Source organism: Gorilla gorilla, chromosome 10 (genome assembly GCF_029281585.2).
Source record: "Gorilla gorilla gorilla isolate KB3781 chromosome 10, NHGRI_mGorGor1-v2.1_pri, whole genome shotgun sequence".
NCBI lineage: Eukaryota > Metazoa > Chordata > Mammalia > Primates > Hominidae > Gorilla > Gorilla gorilla.
This window is the reverse complement of record NC_073234.2, coordinates 28,578,708-28,601,308: the sequence shown is the minus strand read 5'-3', so window position 1 is coordinate 28,601,308 and position 22,601 is coordinate 28,578,708. Positions and strand designations below refer to the sequence as shown.

The 22,601-nt window shown below is 44.8% G+C and overlaps 1 protein-coding gene across 4 annotated transcripts; it reads right to left on the bottom strand.

The window, feature by feature from the left end:
* Positions 1-537: 537 nt before the first annotated feature.
* Positions 538-21,122, bottom strand: EMP1 (epithelial membrane protein 1). 4 transcript variants are annotated; one of them, XM_055358712.2, is made up of 6 exons: positions 20,409-20,604; positions 8,113-8,203; positions 5,716-5,835; positions 3,732-3,828; positions 3,486-3,626; positions 538-2,773 (listed from the first exon to the last, which is right to left on the bottom strand). In XM_055358712.2, exons 3-6 carry the CDS (start codon positions 5,791-5,793, stop codon positions 2,616-2,618), a joined length of 474 nt encoding a protein of 157 aa, XP_055214687.1. In that variant the 5' UTR covers positions 5,794-5,835; positions 8,113-8,203; positions 20,409-20,604; the 3' UTR covers positions 538-2,615. The 4 variants fall into 4 exon arrangements, with proteins under 4 accessions (XP_055214687.1, XP_004052817.2, XP_063549890.1 ...); XM_004052769.5 differs by lacking the exon at positions 8,113-8,203 and having other exon boundaries at positions 20,409-21,122; XM_063693820.1 differs by having other exon boundaries at positions 538-3,626; positions 20,409-20,573.
* Between the last annotated feature and the right edge of the window lie 1,479 nt (positions 21,123-22,601).

Below are 22,601 nucleotides of genomic sequence, written 5' to 3'. Positions count from 1 at the left end.
TTGTATTGGTGCTGACACGACACAAGGATATGCAGTCTTTATCCAGTCCTTACTGCTCACAGAAAGTAGTGAAGCCTCCCTTCACTCACAGAGCCCACACAGGTATGCCCTGGTTTATGTAATGAATGGGCTGCTACAAATAGGTGTGATGCATGCCTTTGTGAATCACTTTATATTTTGAAGACACATTAGAGGAGCTGGCTATTTCAAAGAAATTTCACAAGTGCCTCATTTCTTAATGTCACAAGCATTTCTGATTTATAATCATAACCCCTTTCTAATGTATTAGCTTATGAAGTTCCATTTTTTGCCTAAGAGGTTTAATCAAAGCAAGATAAAACTATGCTTAATAATATTCAGTTACCTGAAAGAGCTATTGCAGAAATGCCTAATATATTACCAGAAAGTAGCTTAATGTCTCAAATAAACGTCAAGTTGTCCAAATCAAACTGATAGGCAGCTTAATGAGGGATAAATGTCATAATTATCCATATTTCTCCACATTTTTTTTAGAAAAAAAACATTCACACAATGAAGGGAATCAGAATCTGTTTTTATATCCCTAGAGTTATAAACATTTGTATCAAAATATTTACAATTATAGTATATGAAATAATCTATTAACGAAGAAGCCCAATACAGTACTAGAACAATCCACCAGAGTAATGCAAATTACATGAGACATAAATGTCACAGAAAAAAAGTAAAAGATAAGGGAATACATGGTTTACTCCAGTCATAGTTCAACTTCTTAACAAAATGTGAGTATTCCCTTTGGATATGTCTGATATGTAAGTATGTTTCTGCACTAAGACAGCCTTCTATAATCATGTGATAATGAAATCATAATGACAAAGTTCATCTTCCCACAGTTTTTGCTGGCCAATCTCTCTAACCTCAGCCTAGGTAATTTGGTGGCTTGCCCTCAACATTTCCTTAACTAGAATAAACATAGAGAAATAGAATTAGTAATAATCCTTTTACATAAATACCAGAAATCATGGCATAACAACTCCCCAAAAAGGAAAGGTATAAAAGAAATGGATGAGGAGAAAGCTAATAAAGAAAAGTAGGCAAGATGTCTCAGATTCTCCCTGGGGTAGATCTTCTCAGGGCGATAAAGAAAACGTCTTCCCAAAAAAACCCCTTTAGACAGAATCTGAGATGGCTTAAAATAGCTGCTCCAGGGCAAAGCAATGCCTGCTTAACCAGGAATAACATACTACTTCTAAGTCCTGTATAGAGGTGCTCCTGCGGCAGCAGACAGCTCGTCTACCATCTGACTAGGTACCACAAGAGTTTTTGCTTTTTTATTTTAAAGAAAAGATCTTCCCATCACCTATATTTTTATTTATCTCATGGGATGTTCTTATTTTCCTGGGAATGCAGGCACTCTGTTCTTATCATGGCTGAAATATGGTATGCTTAATACTTCACAATTATATAGCACCTTTCACCCAAGGGCCTGTTGTTTGGTTTTGGTTTATGTGTGTTTTAATCAGCTTCCAGAATTGCCATGCCTCACCCGTGAAGTGGGATAGGCAGGGTCCCCAAGAGGTGATCACTCCAGATGGTGTCTAAGCCAGAGCTACCACTGAGCCTAGGAGCCCTGATCCTCAATATTGATAATTAGACAAAACTTCCTCAAAAATGTTAGAGGAAGAGTAATAGGATTGTGCTACAATGAGCCATGTCCATCTCTCTCCTGTTGTATACTTAAAAGAAACACTGACTGCACTGAGGGGAATCCTAAAAACATAACCCTAACATGGCACTGTTGCAAGACTGCCCCTTGGATCCCATAGTTTGTGTGGTACTTTTACCACCGAATTGTTCACTAGTGACTTTAGAGAAACTCCAGAAGAGCTGCCTTGGCTTTCAGCGAGAGGCCTAGCAAAGACCATGGCATGAGGTCTCCATGAGGGACAGCCGTGTGTGAGGTCTGGACTGGGCTCTGACCATCCCCCAGGTTTTCCATTGTGAAAAGGTCTCCTTCTTGGTTTACCTAACCCACCAGCATGACCTTACAAACTCTCTCTCCTCCTCCCATTTTGTCACTGAATTCCACAGAGCTAAATATCTGTTCCAAAGAGGGACAATGGTTCACAGGCCAAAGCCCCCCAGTAGGCACTTCAGACTGGAATGTGATGTTTTGCTTTGGGTCAGAAGGGCAGGATGGCTTCCAGGCTTAGCGTATTCAGCACAAAGACAGTATCTGCTCTTGCCAGAACTTGTACCGCTATTTTAACTCAGTGCAGTAGGTCTGTGGACCTCAGTGCATGACCCAGAAGTGGGGCTGGTGTTGTGGCAGCTGATGGGGCCCCAGACAGTGTGTGTCACTGAGAACAGCTGGAGGCCAAGTCTGGTGGCTGCAGGGAGGCTCTCTGGACCCCATCAAGGGAGCATCAAAGTACTAGCCAACTACTTTCTCCCCAGGGCAGGGGCTTGGCAGTAGAGAATCCCCTCAGTAATGGTTTGGGATTTGACCTCCCCCCTTTGCTTCCCCCTCCCCCCTCCCCTATCTCGGTTTTTCCTGTACAGCAACCTCCACTTCCCTCCCAGATTCAACGGCTTCCTCCTCCCCACCCCCCAGATCCCCATGAACTCGTCCGGCCTTATTTCTTTCTCAGGACCAGATAGAGAACGCCGATGATGAAGCTGAAGCAGAAGCAGATCCAGGCCAGGATGTAGGAATACCCGTGGTGATACAGCGTTCCATCATGATTCGCATAACGACTAGTGTAGATGGACACCCCCACAAGAATGCACAGCCCTGCAGGGGAAAAGGAGATTTGGCGGTGTGTTTTCTTACATTAAAGTCGAGAAAAAGTTTTACTAATTTTAAGAAGATCCTATTTCCCTCATTAGCAATAGGAAAATGAACTCTGCTTGTTTGTCTCTAAACAGGAGTTCTGATGGATGTCCCCTGGGCCAAGCTCGACGGTATGTTGATAAATTAGAGGTGTCTGAGCTCTCATGTCTGCACTGGTTTGTGTGGCCACAGTGTGATGTAAAACACAGAACCTCATGCCTACCATCCAGCTGTCCTGTCTGGCCCTTGTGGGTCTAGGAAAGCTACTCAGGGATGCAAAAGAGCATGTCCTTCCACCAAACCGAGTATATTGGGAAAGAACAACAATTAAATGAGAATCACAATAATGATGTGCATTGTGGCAGTGGTTTCATCTTTCTGAGAACTCCTACCTTTCTGCCTTCTTGAAGTGTCTTGTACACACGTGCTACTAACAGATATGCACTGCCACTTGGTAGCTACCCAGGAGCACTGGTTTTGAACAATGAAGCAGATGAGGGTTCTCAACCTAAGCAGCAATTCAAGGTTCTCCACAAGAGAACAAATAACCAGAGGAGAAAATTGCACAAGGAAGTTTCACTGAACCATGTGCTAATCTGTTCAAGTTGCCAGAAACACCCATGGTAAGATGGACTTAAAAGTGTAAACTGGAGTCTACCCATGAGATACTCACAGCACACCAGTGTGGTGGCCCCTGAGAGGAAGAACCGGTTTCCCTTCTCCATGGTGAAGAGCTGGAACACGAAGACCAGGAGGGCAATGACACAGAAGATGATAGAGAGAATCATGAAGGCCTGCACTGTCTTGAGGGCATCTGTAGACACAGGACGAGGAGAACAAGGGCATGAGGTCACTCCAGGGGCTGAACATTCCCTGACCACACCTACTGTCAGCACTGGGTCAATATCTTTATATATACCTTCACTGGCATATGACAGGCTGTCACTGCAGCTACCGTTGGTACAGTTTTTCCAAAGACCTACTGATGCATCTGCCGTACTGGAAGCCAACCAGACCTGAAACCAGAAGGAAAGAAAATGTTGATTGAAAGCTGGCCCTCTGATTTAAAAAGAAAATAACAAATCAGCTTGCATCGGGATCAGATTTTAATAAAGACATTCTATTTAGCTATAACTATGGCTATGCAGCTTATCTGTGGGTGGAAATAAGGTCCGATTAAAACTGAAGTTCACAAAGTTGCCAAGAGAAGAGACATAGAAGAATGTGAAACCCAGAAAGAAATCACCTAGCCCTCTTTGGCCTCCACATTCTTCATGACTTAAAAAAAATGGAAGTAACTCAACCACAGTGGTTTAAAATTCTAAAGTTCTGAGAAACAGAAGTCCAGGATGAGGAAACTGGCTTAGGTATGTGCAGTTCATATACTCTAACAAGATTGTTTCATTTAAGTCCCTGGTTAACCAGGAAAAAAGTGAAATGTCCAACTGGAAACAATTAAGAAACATAAGACCTACTGGGAAAATAACAATGAATCTAGTGGTTAATAAGCCACTTTCATCTAAACAGAAGGATCAAACTTGACTGTCACAACATGCAAAGTAATTTGATAGTAAAATACTACAGCAAGTGCTTTCCTGTAGGGGCTACTAAAAGCTGAAGGGTGACCTGAATGGATTCCCCCAGACTGATCATGGTGCCGCCATCCCTTCCTGCCTGGCCCAAGAAAAGGAATTATCCTTCTGGAAGAGAAAACAAGTGCAGTGTCCTGTCTACACACACACAAATGCACACACTGGAAAGGTGGGGCCGGGAACATGCATCACCTACGCCAATCCTTGCTCTTCATTCAATAAACAACTGTGTGCCTAGCCTTATATTAGGGGCTGGTAATTCACAGATACGCAGCGCTTTGGCGCTCATTAATACACTTTGAAGAAGCTTATCAGATTTATCTGGATAGATATAGGAGTTGACATATAGAATGGCTAAATTACAAAATGAGGAGGTCGTGTGGGCGGGGTTGTCTTATCACAGTTATTCTTAATTAGCCTTGCTTATGATCACACCCACTAATGTTTGCAAAGCTCTTCTATCTGAACTTTAAAACTCACTTATACTTTAACTGTGATAGGGACCTAAACAGATTCTGAAACCATGGTTTGCCTGCCTAGTGATTGGTGGCCTTGGTTTTTAGGTCCAAGGAGCTGGCTTTTTTCTGAGAAAAGCACAAGTAAAAGCAAATTGGGCGCTGTAAGCCACCACTAGAGGTCAGAGTAGCCCAGGGTTCAGAGAGAAAAGACACTACCTCCATCTTTTTTTCTTGTTTTGTCTGTTAGTTAATTCAGTGGCACTGGGTTAATCTTGCAAAACTCCACTTTCACATGCTACTCTTTGCTCAAAATTTGAATTCGTCAGTCTGGCATCCTCTTCTTCCCATCTATCCTTCTAATCAAGCTTCTCAGAAGGAGGGGAAGTTCGGCTCCAGCCACATAGGTGTGTGTCCTCCTTATCCTCTGACCAAAGCTTGTCCTTCCTACATGTGCTCCTTTGCTAGCACTCCCACCTGAATGCATCCCTATGATCCTTCCACCTTCCCTCTTTCACTAAGAGAAACCTCAGCCATCTACCACTCCTCCAGGTTCACCTCAAGCTCCACTCACCCCTGCTGCTGGGAAGGCTCTTCTAGAGACCGAAGAAGCTGCACTAGATCCTCCAAGCCCTTAACCACCTACAGCTCTGGCAGGATCACTCCTGTGGACATTCACTTTTATGCTCCTGTTATTTAATTGTTTGAAGAGCAAGCGTGTGTTTATTTTGTTTTCCCACAACTGAGCTGTAAGTTCATGAAGGGCAAGGGCTGTGGCTTAAACTTCTTTTGTGCACTTCATGTAAATATTCGAATGATTTCTCAATGAATGAATGAACAAAAGAACATTACTCACATTGGCAATGGTGCTAACAAATAGCATAATAACAGTAGCGATGTGGACCACAAAGATACCAGCCAACAATACCAACATCTTGGCTCTTTTTTTTTTGGTAACTCGTGAGCAAAGAGAGTTCTGAAAAGAAAAAGAGAGGGACAAAAACGGTTACTGTCAGATTCAATACGACGACTCAGCTTTCCCACACGTGTGGGCTATCTGCTAACATGGGGAAGAGCTGCACTAAAAACCATCACAATCTAATCATAAATTCCTGAAAACACCCCTGTAACCTAGTTCTGATTTGCCTAAGTGCCTATTCATCCAGTTATACATACCTACATGGAAACAGAATTTGGTTTCTTCTTGGGTATTTACATACTCATTTCTCTAATACATTCTATTTCAAAAAAGGAACAAGAACATTTTATGATAACTGTTCGTATTTTATTTTGTTTGTGTTTTAGAGGTTAAAAATAGGACTTTGATTTTCAAAGAAGTAGGCCTTTATAATTTCCAGGTCTCTGAACAATGTCATATAAATGTCCATTTTCCACTAGGAAAATGTCCATGCTTTCATCAAATTGCTCACCCAGCACTTTTAATAGAAGTAAATGCCTTCTGAAGAATAGCAGCTATTACTCAATGTCCATATACCGAATAGGCTACTAATATGATCCTGGGCGAGATATAAAATGTGAGAGGCACAATTCTATTATTATAATGCTGTTTGGTTTTCAATAATTATAACAACCTAATTACAGTTTAATGGTCTGGTCACCCTCTGACTGAGCATTTCAGACTAGTATTACTACACCTGAGCCTTTGGGCTCTGTGTGCCTCATGGCAGGAAGCCTGCCATTGGTCTGGGCAGAGAGTCATATTTTCCACAGCTCAGTGTGACGGTTCTGGGGGCTTTAAAAGTAATGCAACTTGAGATATCACCAAATGTGCCTTCTCCTTGTACATGACATTTATACAAATTCCAGTCCTTCAGGACTCAATACAGAAGACAGGCAAATGCATAAATCACAGGGTGGGAGGATTGGGAACTAATATCGATTAAGAATGTGCATGGATAAACAAAAGCTTTCAGCCATAATCACAGCAGAGAAGGGAGCCCATTGATCATAAAACCTAGGAAATAAAGGAAGTGTGAAGGATACACATGGGGGAGGCTATTCTGATTTATGTCAGCTACAGAAGGAGAGCTTTGTCATGCCTAAGACTGTCACAAAGCAGTGCAGGCTCAGAGGGACATCAAAAGGAAAGGGCTTGAGGTTATTCACACCCTAGACAGAATGGATGTGTGGATGCCCCAACCAAGGGAGGAGATGGCCAGGCGCATCCTGCAATTGTTCCACTGCCCTCTCTCACTCCACCTAATTTAATTGATGCTTTGAATGTGCTTGAGGCACTTTCATGCCACATCAGGTATTTATTAGAGAGCACTGATACTATAATTCCAACACTTCACATGCCTTTTATCTCCTCTCACTTTGTTTATCAGGCAACCAAAAATCTAGAATGATCTAATATACATCAGGGTGCCTTGCTCTCTGCAAGCAAGGAATGAGAGGCAGACAATGGCTTCCACCATTCTCCCTGACCGTCTCCAACAGCCCCTTCCCAATCTGGCCACTTCCTTCCAACCCAGGCTGTTTTTTAGGAATGTGTCCAATTTAACTGTGAATGCAAAAATTATGACGTTTATCCTGCCTCTTCAGGGGAGAGGTTGGAGCTTTCGTGTCTGCTATTAGTAATCCCCCCACACATTCAAATTCATTTTTGCTTTTCTCAGGTTCTAGCACACCTCCCCAATTTTCTGCTTGACTTAAATGCACAGTAAAAAGAGTTTTTTGAATCAGACAGAGGTTGAATTAGAATCATCTCCAGTTATTTGACCGCTCATCTGTTTCCTCATTTAGAAAGTGGAAGTCGCAATGTCAATTGCAAAGGGAAATGTGAGGATGAATTCAGATTGTTTACGTAAAACACCTAGTGTCTGACACATGGCAGCTACTAATAATGGGGTTGCTTTAGCTGCGGTTATTATTATTACTATTATTCATAAGTGAAGCCAGGTAGCTGTTGCCAACCCAACCCAGTTACTCAATCGCTAGGCTGCCCCATGTTAAGTGCAAGTAATAAGATATCTGCTGTCTAGTTCACGAGGCAGGGTGTAAAAATCCTTTCGGTCCTCTTAGAAATTGTCATTTGTCTAACCCTTGCCCCTTAAGGGGGGAGACCTCTAAGAGCACACCCTCAGGAAAGACCAGGAGAAAGTTCACTTTCTCAGCCCAACTTCCTCATACCCCCCAAGATTCACACCTCACCAGATCCTGATCTCCTTGCCCCCTATGGGGAAAGGAACAGGCTGATTGCAGGGAATTACAAATATTACATAACGAATACCTATGTTTAATCCTCCTCGGGCTCTTCAAATGACTTTCTTGTTCCTGTTGCTTCTAATTTACAAACATCCTCTTCTTAAAAGGGGGAAGGGCTGGAGGGACCAATAACAGAATATAATCCACCAAGTGAGGCCACTTAAATGAGTCACAGCAAACATTCCCTCCCTGATAGGCTGTTGGGAATTCAGCAGCATTTTGTCTCCTTGGGTTGCTCTGTAACCCCTAAAGTCAAGTCTGATTTCCTCTGCCCAGCTCATACTCTCTGTCTCCATGACCCCTCCCACGGCACCTCTACCTGGGCCCATGCATCACAGCCCTGGTGGTGCGTGCAAGTGCCTGGCCCCTGGATCCACCTGACCATATGCCCTGCCCATTGCAGGCTGGAAGAATGGATGTGAGAATCAAGCAAAACAGCGACTCTCTTTCATCTTAGATTTTTGTGATGGTGCCCTCCCTGTCTTTTCACCACGGAAAGAAGCAAAATGTCTTGAGTTAGCAAGCGGTCTTGTGCAAAACACACAGTTCTCTCTGTTTTTAGCTGCTGTATCCAGCCAGAAGGAGGGGCTGTTTAGCTTAAGCTACAACTTCTCCATCTTTTCACTGGCCCATTATTTGTCAGGTTTTACTAATATCATTCACTGTCAGTTTAGAGGGGCTTCCATTATTTTCAGTTGACTTCCCCCAACACAGGTGAAAACAGAATGAATTATCTTCTTGAGTTTCTGGGCTGAATCATCCCTAGTTACCCAGTCTTTACACTGTGCTAGATACCTCCTGCCCCCAGGGAAACCCTCAGTCTGGGAGGAGGTGATCATTGAGGTCTTTATGAAAAAGCCATTAGTGGTACCTAATGGGTAAATGTCTGGGCATTTATCAAATAGCAGAGTATAATAAACAGAAGAACCCCTGCTTCTGAAACTTCCACCCACCCATTACTTGCAAGGTAGCTTGTGGGGAGATTCATTCTCTGCCCCATTGTGAATCTTGCTTCATACAAAGGCACTGAAAAAAATACCATTTATGAGAATTTATACCATTGGAAGTATTGGTGGCTACTACTTATTTCTTAGCAATGTGTTTCACTAAAACAATAGTAGACTTCTCCCTTAGCCCTCTCTAAAATGATATGGGTGGCACTCTCCAGTGGAAAGCATACCCCTAGTCCTAGTGAGGCAGTGCAAACCAAGATGCAGAGAATCACAGCATTGCAATTCTGAATACTTTGAAGCAAGACCCGCTTTTTGCAGAGCATTTGGTGCACTGGGCAGTTCCAAAGTTGTAGGGGAATGCTCATAACAGCATTCATTTGTGGTGCTTAGACTCCCAGACCTAGGCCAGCAGAGCTTATCAGTTCATTGCATTTTTAAAGAACAGGCCATCCACTGACTTCTATGTGGATGCCAGGAACACATTTCTGTACCCACCACTGTGAGTGGAGGATGATCTCCTTCTTAAGCCTCGTCTACCTAACATACATGGCACAGGGGCAGTTAGGGGCTGGGTGGGACACTGAGGAAGGTATAGGACCCATGTATGTTGACTCTGGAGAGAAGTATTATTAAGAGAAATGGAGATCAGCACCTCGGAGCCACACACAGGTCTCTGATATCCCTTTTCTGTTCTTCTTTCTGCCCTAATGGACAGGCTTGCAGTTCCCTACCTCTGACCACCATCTTTTGTTTCTGACCACTGTTCCTCCTTTTCCTTCTGCATTGCCCAGACCACACTACAGCAGAGGTGTCTTTGTGCTCCTAGCTCTAATGCAAACCTCACAAACACTGACCATTCAGTATTCAGATAAAGTTCTTAGCTAACAGAATAGCTAATATAGTTATAGTCAGTAGAAATAACCCTGAGGGAGTTCGAGATCATCCTGGCTAACATGGTGAAACCTAGTATCAATTAAAAATACAAGAAATTAGCCGGGTGTGGTGGCGCACACCTGTAGTCCCAGCTACTGGGGAGGCTGAGGCAGGAGAATCACTTGAACCAGGGAGGCGGAGGTTGCAAAAAGCCAAGATCGCTCCATTGCACTCCAGCCTGGGCAACAGAGCAAGACTCCGTCTCAAAATAAAATAAAATAGAACCCTGAGGATTAAAATTGCTCGTGACTATAGCTCTAAAGGACTAACTAATATGAGACATGAGGGAAGGGAAAGAGGGATAACCAAACCTCTCAAGTTATCTCCATCCATTTAAATCTTTATTGGCTTCTTGCCTCCCTCTTACACACCACACACACACACACACACACACAAATGAAAGAATCAAAGGAACACAGCCCTGAGACTGCCATGCATTGCCTTGTTGCCTTTGTTCAGGCAGCCTAACACTTTGAGGATTCTCTGACCAGTGAGAAATTACTCAGGCCCCCATGGGAGCCTTTCCTTTTCTGGTGGGTAACTAAATCTGCAGAGACTTTGAGAAGAATTGACTTCTAAGGACCAGAAGGGAAGTTTAGAGGTGCATAATTTGGTTCCCTGATTGCTAACCTAGGAGTCAGATAATTTCTTCCTGTCCAGAAGTCTGTGGGTTCATTGAACTGCCATGGGGCCTGGGGGCAGCAGCAATTCTTTAAGAGTGGCCTAAAACACAATAACTGGGAGCAACACAATAGAATAGAGCAACGAAAAACCCACTTCTCCAGTGAAGGAAGTGGTCAAAATCCTGGGGCTTGAGTCACTGAAGAATTAGCCTTAGCTGAGGGGTGGGAGGGGAGCATGCTCAGAAATCAGGAGCTGAAGACGATGCAAACACTGGGGGAGGCCCTCAGGGCTCAAATTTCCATGATTCATTTGAGAGTGGGTGAGATTCTCCCAGAATGAAAGGCATCATGGAGACCTTCTCTACAAAAGGCACGAGAGAGCTTTCTGAGAAGCAGGGGATGGATCTGGCTGGCATTTCCCTGGCAGCTTAAGAAAGGCCAGGTTTTTTCTGGGGAGAAAAGAGCAGTAATGACCACTGCCAAATGTCCTATCTTCCCTTCCCCTCATTCCACTTTTGTTGCCCAAAACATCACAGTCCTACCCTGAGTTTCTACCTCCATTACTTATCTCACATGCTTCCTTATGTTCTATTCCCATTGCTACTGTCCAGTTCAGGTCCTAGCCTGACCATGGCGTCAGCCTCACCCATGACCCTGTCTCTGAACACCTCTCCTCTAACATATCCTTCTACCCTGCTACTGGGTTATCTGACCATGGCACTCCCCTGCTCAAGAACCTCCAAACCCCGACCTCTAACCACCACCAATCAGCAGGAAAGAGGCTCCACGCACCTCAAGCCAGCCCTTGCAATCCCAGGACTTGGATTTCCAAAAATAAAAGCCCTGCTTTTGTATTCTTCTTTCAGTGACAGTGTATCAAATTCTTTTCAACCAAGCTAAAATCCTACCTCTTCTAAAAAGCCTTCCCAGATCCATAGGTTAGGAGCAGTTTTCTTTTCTCTCTTCTTCTATTGCCCTCACATAGCTTTTTATTAAAACCACTGATGACAGCCCTAAGACTTTAAGTCCCTGAAGGGAGAGTCTTGCCTGTGACAGGTACCAAATAAATATCTGTTCAATGAACAAATAAATGAATTAAGGATGGCCATATTTTCTTCCCCATGGAAAAATAATCAATGTCAAAATGACTGAAGACTTCATAATAAACACAGAATTATAGAGGGAAAATATTTCCTTTTTTTTTTAACATACATAGACTTTAGTCCTTTATTATTTTTCAGAAATTGTTTAATACTTTACTACAACTATGTATTGAGCATCTTATTGTATGCAAACTTTGTTATATATTTCTATATAAATACCTATGTAAATATGTGACTGTTTCCTGAGTGCATTTGAATATACAAGGGTATATATGTGTGTGTTGCCTTTTGTTCAAGAGGAAATAAGTGAAGGCAAAGAAAATGTCTTAAATTTCTAAACACTAGTTTGTCTGCAGATTTAATCTTTCTCTCTACTTCTTTGAATTATAGAATCTCAGGACTGAAAAGGGAGGTGTTTAAAATTCCTTTTCAATTCAAGAAAGTCATGTACAAATCTGACCAAAGAACTATCTGAATCATGCTTAACCTCCTCCAGTCATGGAGAGCTCACTACCTACCAGGATCCCTTCCCCGATTAGAAAGATTTTTCTGACAATACGTCCGAGTGTGCTCTTTGCAACGACCACCATGACTTTTAATTCTGCTGGTGAGATTACCCGACTAGACTAATTCTTCCTCTTTCTAGCATGGTTGTCTTCACAGCAGAACTACCAGGTTATCAGAAGATTCACCAGAGGCCTTCACCTTAGATCTCAAAATCTCAGTCAAGTCATAACACAGTCCTGAGATTACTGCTAGACACTCCCTGTCTTTTTGTTGGCCAGTGTTTTTCTGACAGTGAAATTCTGATCTCTTTCTGGATAACTGTAAACTTTGGAGAAAGCTTTCTCACAGCATCTGACCAAAGACGTGGAGCTTCCTCCAAAGCATGAGGAGAGGGAGAGGCGTAGCCGCTTCTGGTCAACTGACCCCCATGAGTCAGATGACCCCACACCACCTTCCTCAGTGTGACACCTGAAACTCCACAGCTGCCTCTCCTTCCTAAGACACCACGCAGGGTGGCACGAAAGCCTTTCTGTCCTCTGCGCAAGTCGGGAGCATTTTGCTTTTGTTGGTTTGGTTTTGATGTGTTTGTTTCCCATGAAGGATCATTTGGTTGGCAAAATGGATGCGCATGTAACACAAAAGCAGAAAAGGAAGCACTCCCTTCTGGGGGCAGCCGGAGAGGATGTGTCTGGAGGAGGAAAAGACTGGGATTAAAGGCAGGCTGAGTGGATGAGACCTTGGATGAGCCTCTCTGGCCATTGTTATTGTTGTTTTATATCAAGTGTACTTTTCCATTCTCAATATTGTTTTTATGCAGGGGTGGGAAAGCAGGGTATTAATTTCTCCGTGGGAAACATGGGGAGAAAAAGGATTCTCAGGGGCCATTTCCTCCGGCCTCTGCATAGCTCATGTTTGGTGTGGAAGGAAGGAACCTCAGGTAGGACTTGATGTTGGAAAATACAGGGCAGTTTTTACAACCAGGAGAAATATCGTCAATCAAGCAGCAAAAGTAATAGGGACCTACATGCTGCAGGGAAAACAATTATTTTTTTCATCTCCCAAATGCAGGCTATTATAAATGGGGGTTATTATACAGCAAGTCGTGTTGGTCTGGTGCTGTGTAGACTAGCACAGAGTCTCACATAGTCAGGGGTGAGGAGCCAAGGTGTGGGTTAGGAGTGGGGCAAGCACACTGTATGAGAGAGAGAGAACCTATTGGAGAACCCGATTCTTATAATAAATCTGCCTCTGACCAACTTCTGACTTTGGAAAAATCACATAACCTCTCTGGTCAGTGGCTCCTACAGGCACAGAGTTCTAAGTAGCACAGAGCAGGGCTTCTCAGCTCCAATCCTGGCTCCACCACATCTGAACTGTGACCTGTAGACCTCACAGGATTAGCATGAGGGCTGAAGGCCTGTGCCAGGCACAGAGCGGGGGCCACACAGTTCCTGGTTGGTTGGTCTCTTCCTCTGTGTAAAATGAGAGGCTCGGGCCGGGGAAATGGGCTTTATGCTTCTCTGGCAGAGGCTGAGGGCCAACAATTATGCTAAAAGCAAACAAGCGGCATGAATATTGTTTTTGCAAATGCTCTCAAGGAGAATAACCTCTCTCTCTTATTTCCGCTTGTCCTCTTTTGTGTCCAGGGGAGGGGTGGATCTGGGCAACATCTGCAAAGACTGAGGCCAGACCTGGGCTTTGACGCTGGGGCCCAGCCCACTCCCCCAGACTGCAGCTGGTCAAGGGATCAGGCGATGTTCCCTGGGCGAGGACGGAAGCGTGAGTTGCCTTCTGCTTTTGACAAACGAGTGTTCTGGCAGCCAGAATGTCTTCAAGGGAGAGGTTGCCAAGATAATAACTAGGGGTTTGGGAAGAAAACCTAGGTGTGGCCCAGCCCCAGCGGCTCTTGGGTGGGACCAACAGTAGATGGCGGCAACATGCTTCAACCAGCAAAGCTGCAGCCTCCTGGAAGGCGGCAAGCTGGGAGGGGAGGCCCCTCGCCTAGAGACACCCCCGACCCATCAGGTGGGCTCAGGGCTTCATTTCAATTCGTTCTTTAGAGGTTGAGAGGCATTGAGGTCATTCAGTCCAACCCCTTGATAAGAAGGAAACGCACGTCCCCAAAGGAGAAATGGAATCGAATCAGAACTGAAGCCATTTCGCACCTTCCAGGCAGGGCTCTTCCACCTGGCATGATTTTCTCTCTCCTGTCTCTTGGCTTAGGGTTTGGTGGAAGTTCTAGAACTTCTACCAGATCTACTGTTCTCTCTTTTCCTCCTACCCTCTCTGAGTTAATCAGAGAGTCAGCATATACCCCTTAAAACTGTGCCAATTATAAAAACACAGGGTCTTCAGAGGCCACTGCTTCTCCCTGTCGTTCTGCTGAGAAGTCCCACCCAGCAGAGCCAGCCTGCCTGACCACAACAGGCCCGAACAAAATCCCCCTGCAAACTCCGAGCAACCTTCTAACCCTCAGCACAGGAGTCCCCACCCCACCCAGACATGGAGACTATCTTTCAGCAAAGGGAAGCTCCAGGTCTCAGCTTCAGAGCTTTCTCTGAGATCAATGTGAACACACTGCCTTGCCCCAAACTAGTTGTTTCATGGTTGCAAACCTCTCTCCAACTCCCCTTCTCCAGCATCCTGGGGAAGGGTCTTTGATTCTTTGAAATGAGAAGTCTAAGGATCAAGGACCCCGTTTTGCTCTCAGCTCTGATCTGACCTGGAAGAGGAGAAACATTGAAGAGGTTCCAGCCTGGTGGGCACACGTAATGGAAACTAAAATGATACCAAAGAGGTGTCAACCATCCTGAAAAAACAAGAGGTAGCCAGTGCGACAAAAGATTCTTCACAGGGGACAAAGAATCGAATTTTGACCGAAGGACTGCCTTGTAACATTGAGGGTGGGTGGTCCCCAAACAAGAGCGGAAGGATGGAAGGGGAGACAGCCTCATCACTTCTCCCTTGCTCTTTTGCCCCCTTTCTGTCTTTCTCTATCCACTTAGCTTTTTCTCCCGCTTCTAGGTCTTTCTGCCTGCCTCCTCCCTCAACACACAGGCCTGGGAAACAGCATCCCACTTGCCCTCCCTCCCTCCTGTCCTAGTTGCACCTTCCTCTTCCTCCTCTCAAACTGTTCCTCATTGGCTCCTGTCCACACCTGTACACCACACCTTCATGCTGCAGGGTCTCCCTCCTCAAAAAGAGGGTGGAGTTTCTTTCCCAGAGCCAGCTCAGTTTCTCCCTGAGCCTGATTCTGTTCCTGGTGAATGCTTTGCTGTTGTCAATGTCTTCGCAGACTCAGCCTGCCCTCCTCATCTGAGCTGGCACCCTTTACGTTTAATTACTCAAACCTCTTTCTTTTATTCCTAGTGCCGAGTGAATGCTCATGGCTGAGGGTAAGTCCGGGGAACACCATACCTAAAGAATCTGTGAGTGGATGGGGCAGAGGAGGCTCCGTGGGTCCTCAAGGCACCCAGGAGACGAGAATCCTCTGCAAAATGCCCTTTTCAATGCCACGCGTTGCCCTGTTTCACTTTTCTATCAATTTTTAAGGATTAAACCAGCTGCTAGCATCAGCGCAAGGGATTTCTCAAAATAGAAATGGTAGGATCTTAATTTTTTTGTTTTTCGTTTTTTGGTGTTTTTGTTTGTTGGTTTGTATTGTTTTTGTTTTTTTTGAGACAGGGTCTTGTTTCATTGCTCAGGCTGGAGTGCAATGGTACAATCATAGCTGACTATAGCCTCAAAGCCCTGGGGCTCAATCAATCCTCCTGCCTCAGCTTCCCAAGTAGCTGGGACTACAGGCATGCACTACCACGCCCTGCTTTTTAAAATTCTTCTTTTAGAGACAGGGTCTCACTATGTTGCCCAGACTGGTCTCAAACTCCTAGGTTCAAGTGATCCTCCCACCTCAGTCTCCCAAGTAGCTGGGATTACCACGCCTGGGTGAATCTTAGAATCTCAGAGCCATAAGGGGTCTGAAAGAACCACCAAGTTCAACTTCCGAAAGCAAGACAAGTGCCTCGCCTGTGGTTACATGGCAGCGTCAAGATAACACCACTGCCCCTCTGTCTTCCTAGTCAGCTGTCTTACATCTATCTGCTCCAGGATTCTTGCCACACTTTCAACCTGTGCTGAAAGGGCTCTCTAGTTTAACTACCCGGTTTGAAGAAACAATTCATGAAACAGGCTCAGCAAATAGAAAAACTGTCACAGCCACATAAGGCCAAGCGCACCAACAGCAGAGGATTCCATTGCAGTTCCAGGGAAATGCCATCTCCACAACACAAAAGAAAACCTTGACCCAAACATTTTGTTAAAAAGGAAGAGAGAAGCAGCAATCACCACAGGTGTTTGTGCTTTCATCTTTCTGCTTCAGTATCAGTGAATCTCCCAGGTAAATTGAAGGAAATGATTTTACCCAGGCAGGACACCAGGGACTGAAGTGTTGCAAAGAGCAGTCTCAGGACGTGTGTATGTCGGGGCTGGGTGCTGAAGATTCAAGTAAACCCCTAACTGGAACCATATTTGGGCTTCCTTGATTACTGAATAGCAAGTGCAGTCCAGAAATTCAAGATCAACTGGGCGGATCTGGGAAGAGTATTAGAAAAGGGCAGCTTATGGTGAGAAAATTCCCGTTCTACACTGGTTAAGGGTTAGGAGCTCTTCTCAAGGGGCTGATACCCAGATCGCTGGCCAGCAATTACAAGGAGGCTACATTTGATGGGCAGCCTGTTCCCGTAATTACTATGATGGGTGGTGACAATGTATAGGTGTGGGCTACATGAACTATGGACCAAATTATGGGACAATCCCCAAAAGGCCTAGCTAGAAGCCTGTGTCCTGGTATTGGATTGATCTAACCATGACCTAGTAGGTAGCAACACTGGGTGAGTCCCTCCGAGTGTGTACATCTGAGAGTCCCAAATAGGCCTGAGCTTTTGTGTTAGGCAGCTATGTACATACATGTGGGAGGTTAAAGAAGGAACCATATTCATGCATTTAGAAAATTAAATACCTCCAAATCAAAAACCCCGTGAGTATGATTGACTATGTGCATAATTCCAAACTTCAAAAATGCTTCCTGCCCTTCTGAGCCTTAGGCAAAAAAAAAAAAAGAAGAAGAAGAAGAAAAGATAATGCAATGTAGATCCATCAAGTTGTATTCATTAAATATTAAATAGGCGTTAAGTGTTTAGAGGATAAGAATCACTGGGTGGAGCAACAACAAAACCAGAATAGATATTTTCTGAGTTGTTTCAGGCCAGCAGAATCAGGAAGTTATAAGGAAGTTGATTTTGCTTGATTTAAGGAACTTTAATAAAATTCGAGCTGGCCTGCTAAGGGGAACGAGTGTGGAGGTACACACTGAGGTTCTGAGCTCCCCGCATCTGGAAATTTTAAGATCTGTAGGATGGCCATCTGTTCAAGATGGTGTAAAAATTAGATTTCTGCATACAGTAGGAGAATGAATGAGATCCAAGATCCCTCCCAAATTTAGAATTCTGTGAACGAAATGAAGGATGAAATGGAACTGACTTGCCTCCTGCCCTTTCCTGTGTCCACGTTTCAGTTATGTGCCCCACCAGGCTCCATAGAGTCTACAGAAAAGCAGTCTTGCCTCATCCACAAGTTTTCCCCAGTCTTCAACGTGTCTCTCTCCAGTAGTCCCTGTGGGTCTGGCACTACCTGAAATCCCTAGAGCCACCCAGAGCAAGCCAAGAGGGTCTGCATTCCCGGGTGAGGGGTCTCCATGAAGCCCACTGACAAGGCTGGGAACTTGATGGGCCTAATCTGGTCTCTGGAGGAAGCAGGAAGGGCTGAGGAAGGCGCAGTGAGTCCTTTCCACTCTCCACAGAAGGGATGTCTTTCCTTTCCCCAGCGGTCTGCCCAGCAGTCCTGGGAGATAGCCAGATTCTAAGGATGTGATTTGCTCCAAGTTGGTTCTTGATGGCCTTTTGCCAACTCCCAAGACAGTTTAGTACCCACAAACAATGTAAATGTGGGGGGCCCTCTGACCAGGGCGCCAGACAGGATGTCCTGCAGCCCCCGCCCCCGCCCCATTCTTCGGATCTGGGTGGAATTGAATCTGCCCCTGAGGGTGGGAGGCAGCGGGCAGAGTTGGGGGGAAAAATAACCCTCACATTTCGGGATTGTCAAAGCTGAAATCCAGAAAAACTCTCACAGCTAAGGGACTCTTTCACTACTTCTTGGAGGAAGAGCAGAGAGCAGGAATCAGAACGGCATTTTTCTAAATTGTCTTCAAACTCCAGGAAGTAACATGTAGCATATTTTCTCCTTTATAAACCTACAGTATCATGTGAAACGTTGCCACAAATAATGCAATTCATGATGGTTTACACTCCCAACATTGTCAGGGCTTTCCGTGTGTTGACTGGTTATTAGTTTTAACCTGCACAGAACTAAAAGATTTGTATAATTTTCACAGGATATTAACACTACTGATTTAATAATGGCTAATCCACATCCATGTAATGTGGAAATAATAAACATGTGAAGCAAATGTAGGAGTTCCCTTCATCTTGAAAAGTTGCCCTGATGCCTACTCAATCATCCCCCTTGGGGCAGTTTTACAAGGAGCATTGCCTGCTCAACACAGGGTTGATTACATCTAACTTCTCTCCCAACGTACTGCCTTTCTAAAGGAAAAGCCTAACTTTGTCAGACAAGCTGAATCCTGTCATTCTCATCTTGTTTACTTGGGGAAAAAATATACCAGTGTCTATGCTGAAATGGGCCACACCTCAGTAGACACTCACCCAAAATGCTAACCGAAAAAAAGAAAAAAAAGAAAAAGCACCCTTCTTCATTCCTCCAGATTTCATGATTAGCATGAGTGTTTGCATTTATACAATCACATTTCGGGAACGAGAGAAAAGATAAGCATTTCAAAACAATCACTGCCTTCCATGCAAAGAAATTCCACATCCACTTTCTTTTAAAAGTTCTTTTATCGTTTCTGGTATGCCATCTTTTCACTCAGCACTGAAAGGCAGCTCTTTCTGGGGTGAAAGCACAAAGCCACTCAACAATTTTTAACAGGCACAGATGAAGTTCTCCTGCCCCACCCTCTTCTCCAAACCCAGCTTCCCTTTTGCCTCCCCCGCCCTCCACATCTGGCCAAGAGAAGGCATCTGGAATCCTCATCAGCTCCTGCTTCGACCAAGTGAACCCCTCCCACGTTTCATTTAAAACACCATTTGCCTCCCTCTCTTTCTCTCTCTAACGTTTTCTTTTTTCATTTTTTTCTTTTTCTTTTTTCTTTTTTTTTTTTTTTTTTTGAGACGAAGTCTCACTCAGCTGCCCAGGCTGGAGTGTAGTGGCGCAATCTCAGTTCACTGCAACCATCGTCTCCCGGATTCAAGCAATTCTCCCGTCTCAGCCTACCAAGTAGCTGGAATTACAGGCACCTGCCATCATGCCTGGCTACTTTTTGTATTTTAGTAGAGACAGGGTTTCACCATGTTGGCCAGGCTTGTCTTGAACTCCTGACCTCAGGTGATCCGCCCGCCTCAGCCTCCCAAAGTGCTAGGATTACAGGCATGAGCCACCGTGCCCGGCCAATGGTTTTCTTTAAACAAACCAATCCCCCTCTTCCCATCCTGTGAGGAGAAAAAAATACTTAAATTTAAACAGAAGTGAATAGAGAAGCAAACAGGCAGGAAAAGCAATGTCAAAAATAAACTGAAAACCAGTTATCTATCCACCACCACCCAAAAAATCCCAACCAACAACCAGCGAGCAGAGAAACAATTCAAGTCCTGAAGCAATCGGAATCAAAACGGAGGAGGTGAAAAACATCTGGCCAGTTCCCGATGTCATTTCCAAGGTGTGTGGTGTTTCCTCCATAAACAGGATCCTATCCCAGTTTGTTTCAAAGTCCCTGCTCCCTCCACATCCTAGAACAAGAACCCGGTCACTGCCAGGCACGATTTTAGCCCCATCCCACTGATTTCCCCAGACTCCGTCCTCAAAATACACTTTTCTGAACTTTCTAGAAAAAGTTGTCTCTGTATCCACTTTGAGCCAAAAGTTTCAAGGACTTGGTTCTTAGAGGATCATAGAAAAATAGCAAAGGAAAAAAATAAAAAGCAAAGCTAAGATGAGGTCAGAAGAAGCAGAGCCGTGGAAAGGAAGGAGAAGTTTTGCTGAGAGTCCCCACGGCGTTGGGAGCTGTCCTACCTGAAGGGTCCCAGCGACAGAGGCGCTCTGAGTGGCAGGTGCTGGCAGCAGCCCTGGTCCGCTCTTCTGGAAGTATGCGACCGCACTGAGGGGAAGGACCTGCCTCCCGAGGTTATAAGTTTCCTCTGCTGGTGTACTGGGGTGTGTAATGGGCGGTTTCTTTTCACCGTGTTTTAAAGGAGTTTCTATGAATCAGTCTGGCTTTAAAAAAAAAAAAAGATTTGTTGGTAAGCTACGCCCTGCTAAGCTGGCAGTCAGTCAAGAGTGGCTGGGAGTGAGCCATCAATTCAAAGAACCCTGTTGTAGGCTCTCTCTGACTCAGACACACAGACCACAGTGGAAAAAAGGAGGGACATTGCTTCAAATGAGTAACAGGATCACACAAATAGATCTGTTTACTGAAGCCCATTTCTCCTCACCAAAAAGGAGACTTGGTTACCATGGACATAAGGCAAAACAAGGTTTCAGCCTGGGAGGGGGAGGAAAGGGGCCAGTGTCCTGCTGACTGAAGTCCTAGGTCATCATCAAGCGAGATTCCCAGTCTTCCTCCCCCATTAAAAGCATCAGCTGCTTCTCACTGTCAGGAATTATCAGATTCCTTTTTTTATTTACTTCCCTGCCTGACCCTGGTGCACTGTCCTGTGGGTGGCTGTACAGGGAGGCCCTGAAGGCGAAGGGGACACACCAGGAGCCCTTGCAGCCCTGCCTCTGAGTGATGGAGCACTGATTGAACAGCAGACAATTCCTGGTCTTTCATTATGCTCTGCTAGTGCCCGTGTGGACTCTCCACATTCCAGGAGGAAGTCCTCTAGTTAAGAACTTTGCTCTCTGTAATAATCAGCTGCACCTTGTTCCACAATTGACTTTCTTGAACTTGGCCAGTAGCATAATCATCCCGACTACCTCCCTGCACCACTCCTCTCTCTCTCTCTCTCAACACTGGAGCTGGGAGAGGCCTGCGAAGTCATCTCATCCCACAGCCCAGGCATTCCACTGGAGAGAGTAAAAGCCCAGATGCCTGAGTTCAAGCCCAGCTCTCCACAAATTTGCTGCGTGACTTTAGGCAAACCACTTAACTTCTCCATGCCTATTTTCTCATGCATAAAATGGAGATGGCAGGTACGTAACTCATAGAGCTATGATGAGAAATACACATATAGGGGCTTATGGCAGTGTGCATAGTGAGCGCTCAACAAATCTTAGCTACAAGGATTATTTTACTGAAGAAGCAGCACAGGCCCAGAGAGGTGAAGTGACTTATTCAAGGAGATATAGTACGTTACCAGTAGCAGCTTGGATCTAGGTCAGCACATCCAAGCAATTCTATTTCTGTTATTCTCTGCTGCACCCTGACAACTTATTTCAATTCAAAATATGCGTGTGTAGTATTTATTCATTCATTCCGCCAATACAGGCTGCACGTCAGTCTTCACTGGGCCTGATTCAGAGCACTGAGTCACAGAAGTGAATGACATCCCTGCCTCTTGGAACTTATATTCCCTAAAAAGATAGAAAACAGACTGGTGGCTATTCACCAAAATGTTGATCAAATTCGATGATAAAATTATGGGTGCAGTTTAGTTTGTTCTGGTCACAATTCTGTATTTTCCAAATCCTCTGCAATGAACCTATATTACTTTCTTTAGGATGTTGGCATGTGGATGGATGGATTTTAGGAAAAAATATTTTAACATGGGAATGTAGAGAATATTTTCTAAGGTGGATGATAAGGAAAACACAACACACACACACACACACACACACACACACACACAATGATTTGATGATGCTGCATCCTCACAAGTCCCTGAGAACTGAATTCTATCTCTGTAAAAGTAAGAAGGTCTGGATTTTCTCACTGAAAACTGATGACGTGATCAAAGACTGCATGTTTCTCATACAGTTCCTCACCTCTGCCCTCTCTCATTGCTCATTTGATAATAAAAATGCCTGTCTGAGAGGGGCCACTCCCAGCAGTGGGTTGAGAGTCCCTGTGATCTCTGAGCATCCCAACCCTCAGGGAGGGGAGGGTGTGTGCAGGTGAGGCCAGGGAACCCCCAGGCATGTGCTGGCGCTCCAGATGGGCCAGTCTCCCCTGCTGGAATCGGCCTGTCTCCCTGGCCTTTTCCTACTCTCAGGGTTGCCTTTCACCCCTGATGCCCTCTGCCAGTTTTAAAGTCTCTCTTCCCTCAG

What these genes read in the sequence shown, in the direction of transcription:
- EMP1 (XM_063693819.1), bottom strand. Translation starts at nt 5,793, where the DNA reads ATGTTGGTATTGTTGGCTGGTATCTTTGTGGTCCACATCGCTACTGTT. An exon ending in TTGTTAGCACCATTGCCAAT is followed by an intron (nt 3,829 to 5,715) that starts GTGAGTAATGTT and finishes TTCTGGTTTCAG; the next exon opens with GTCTGGTTGGCTTCCAGTAC. An exon ending in CCTGTCATATGCCAGTGAAG is followed by an intron (nt 3,627 to 3,731) that starts GTATATATAAAG and finishes CTGTGTCTACAG; the next exon opens with ATGCCCTCAAGACAGTGCAG.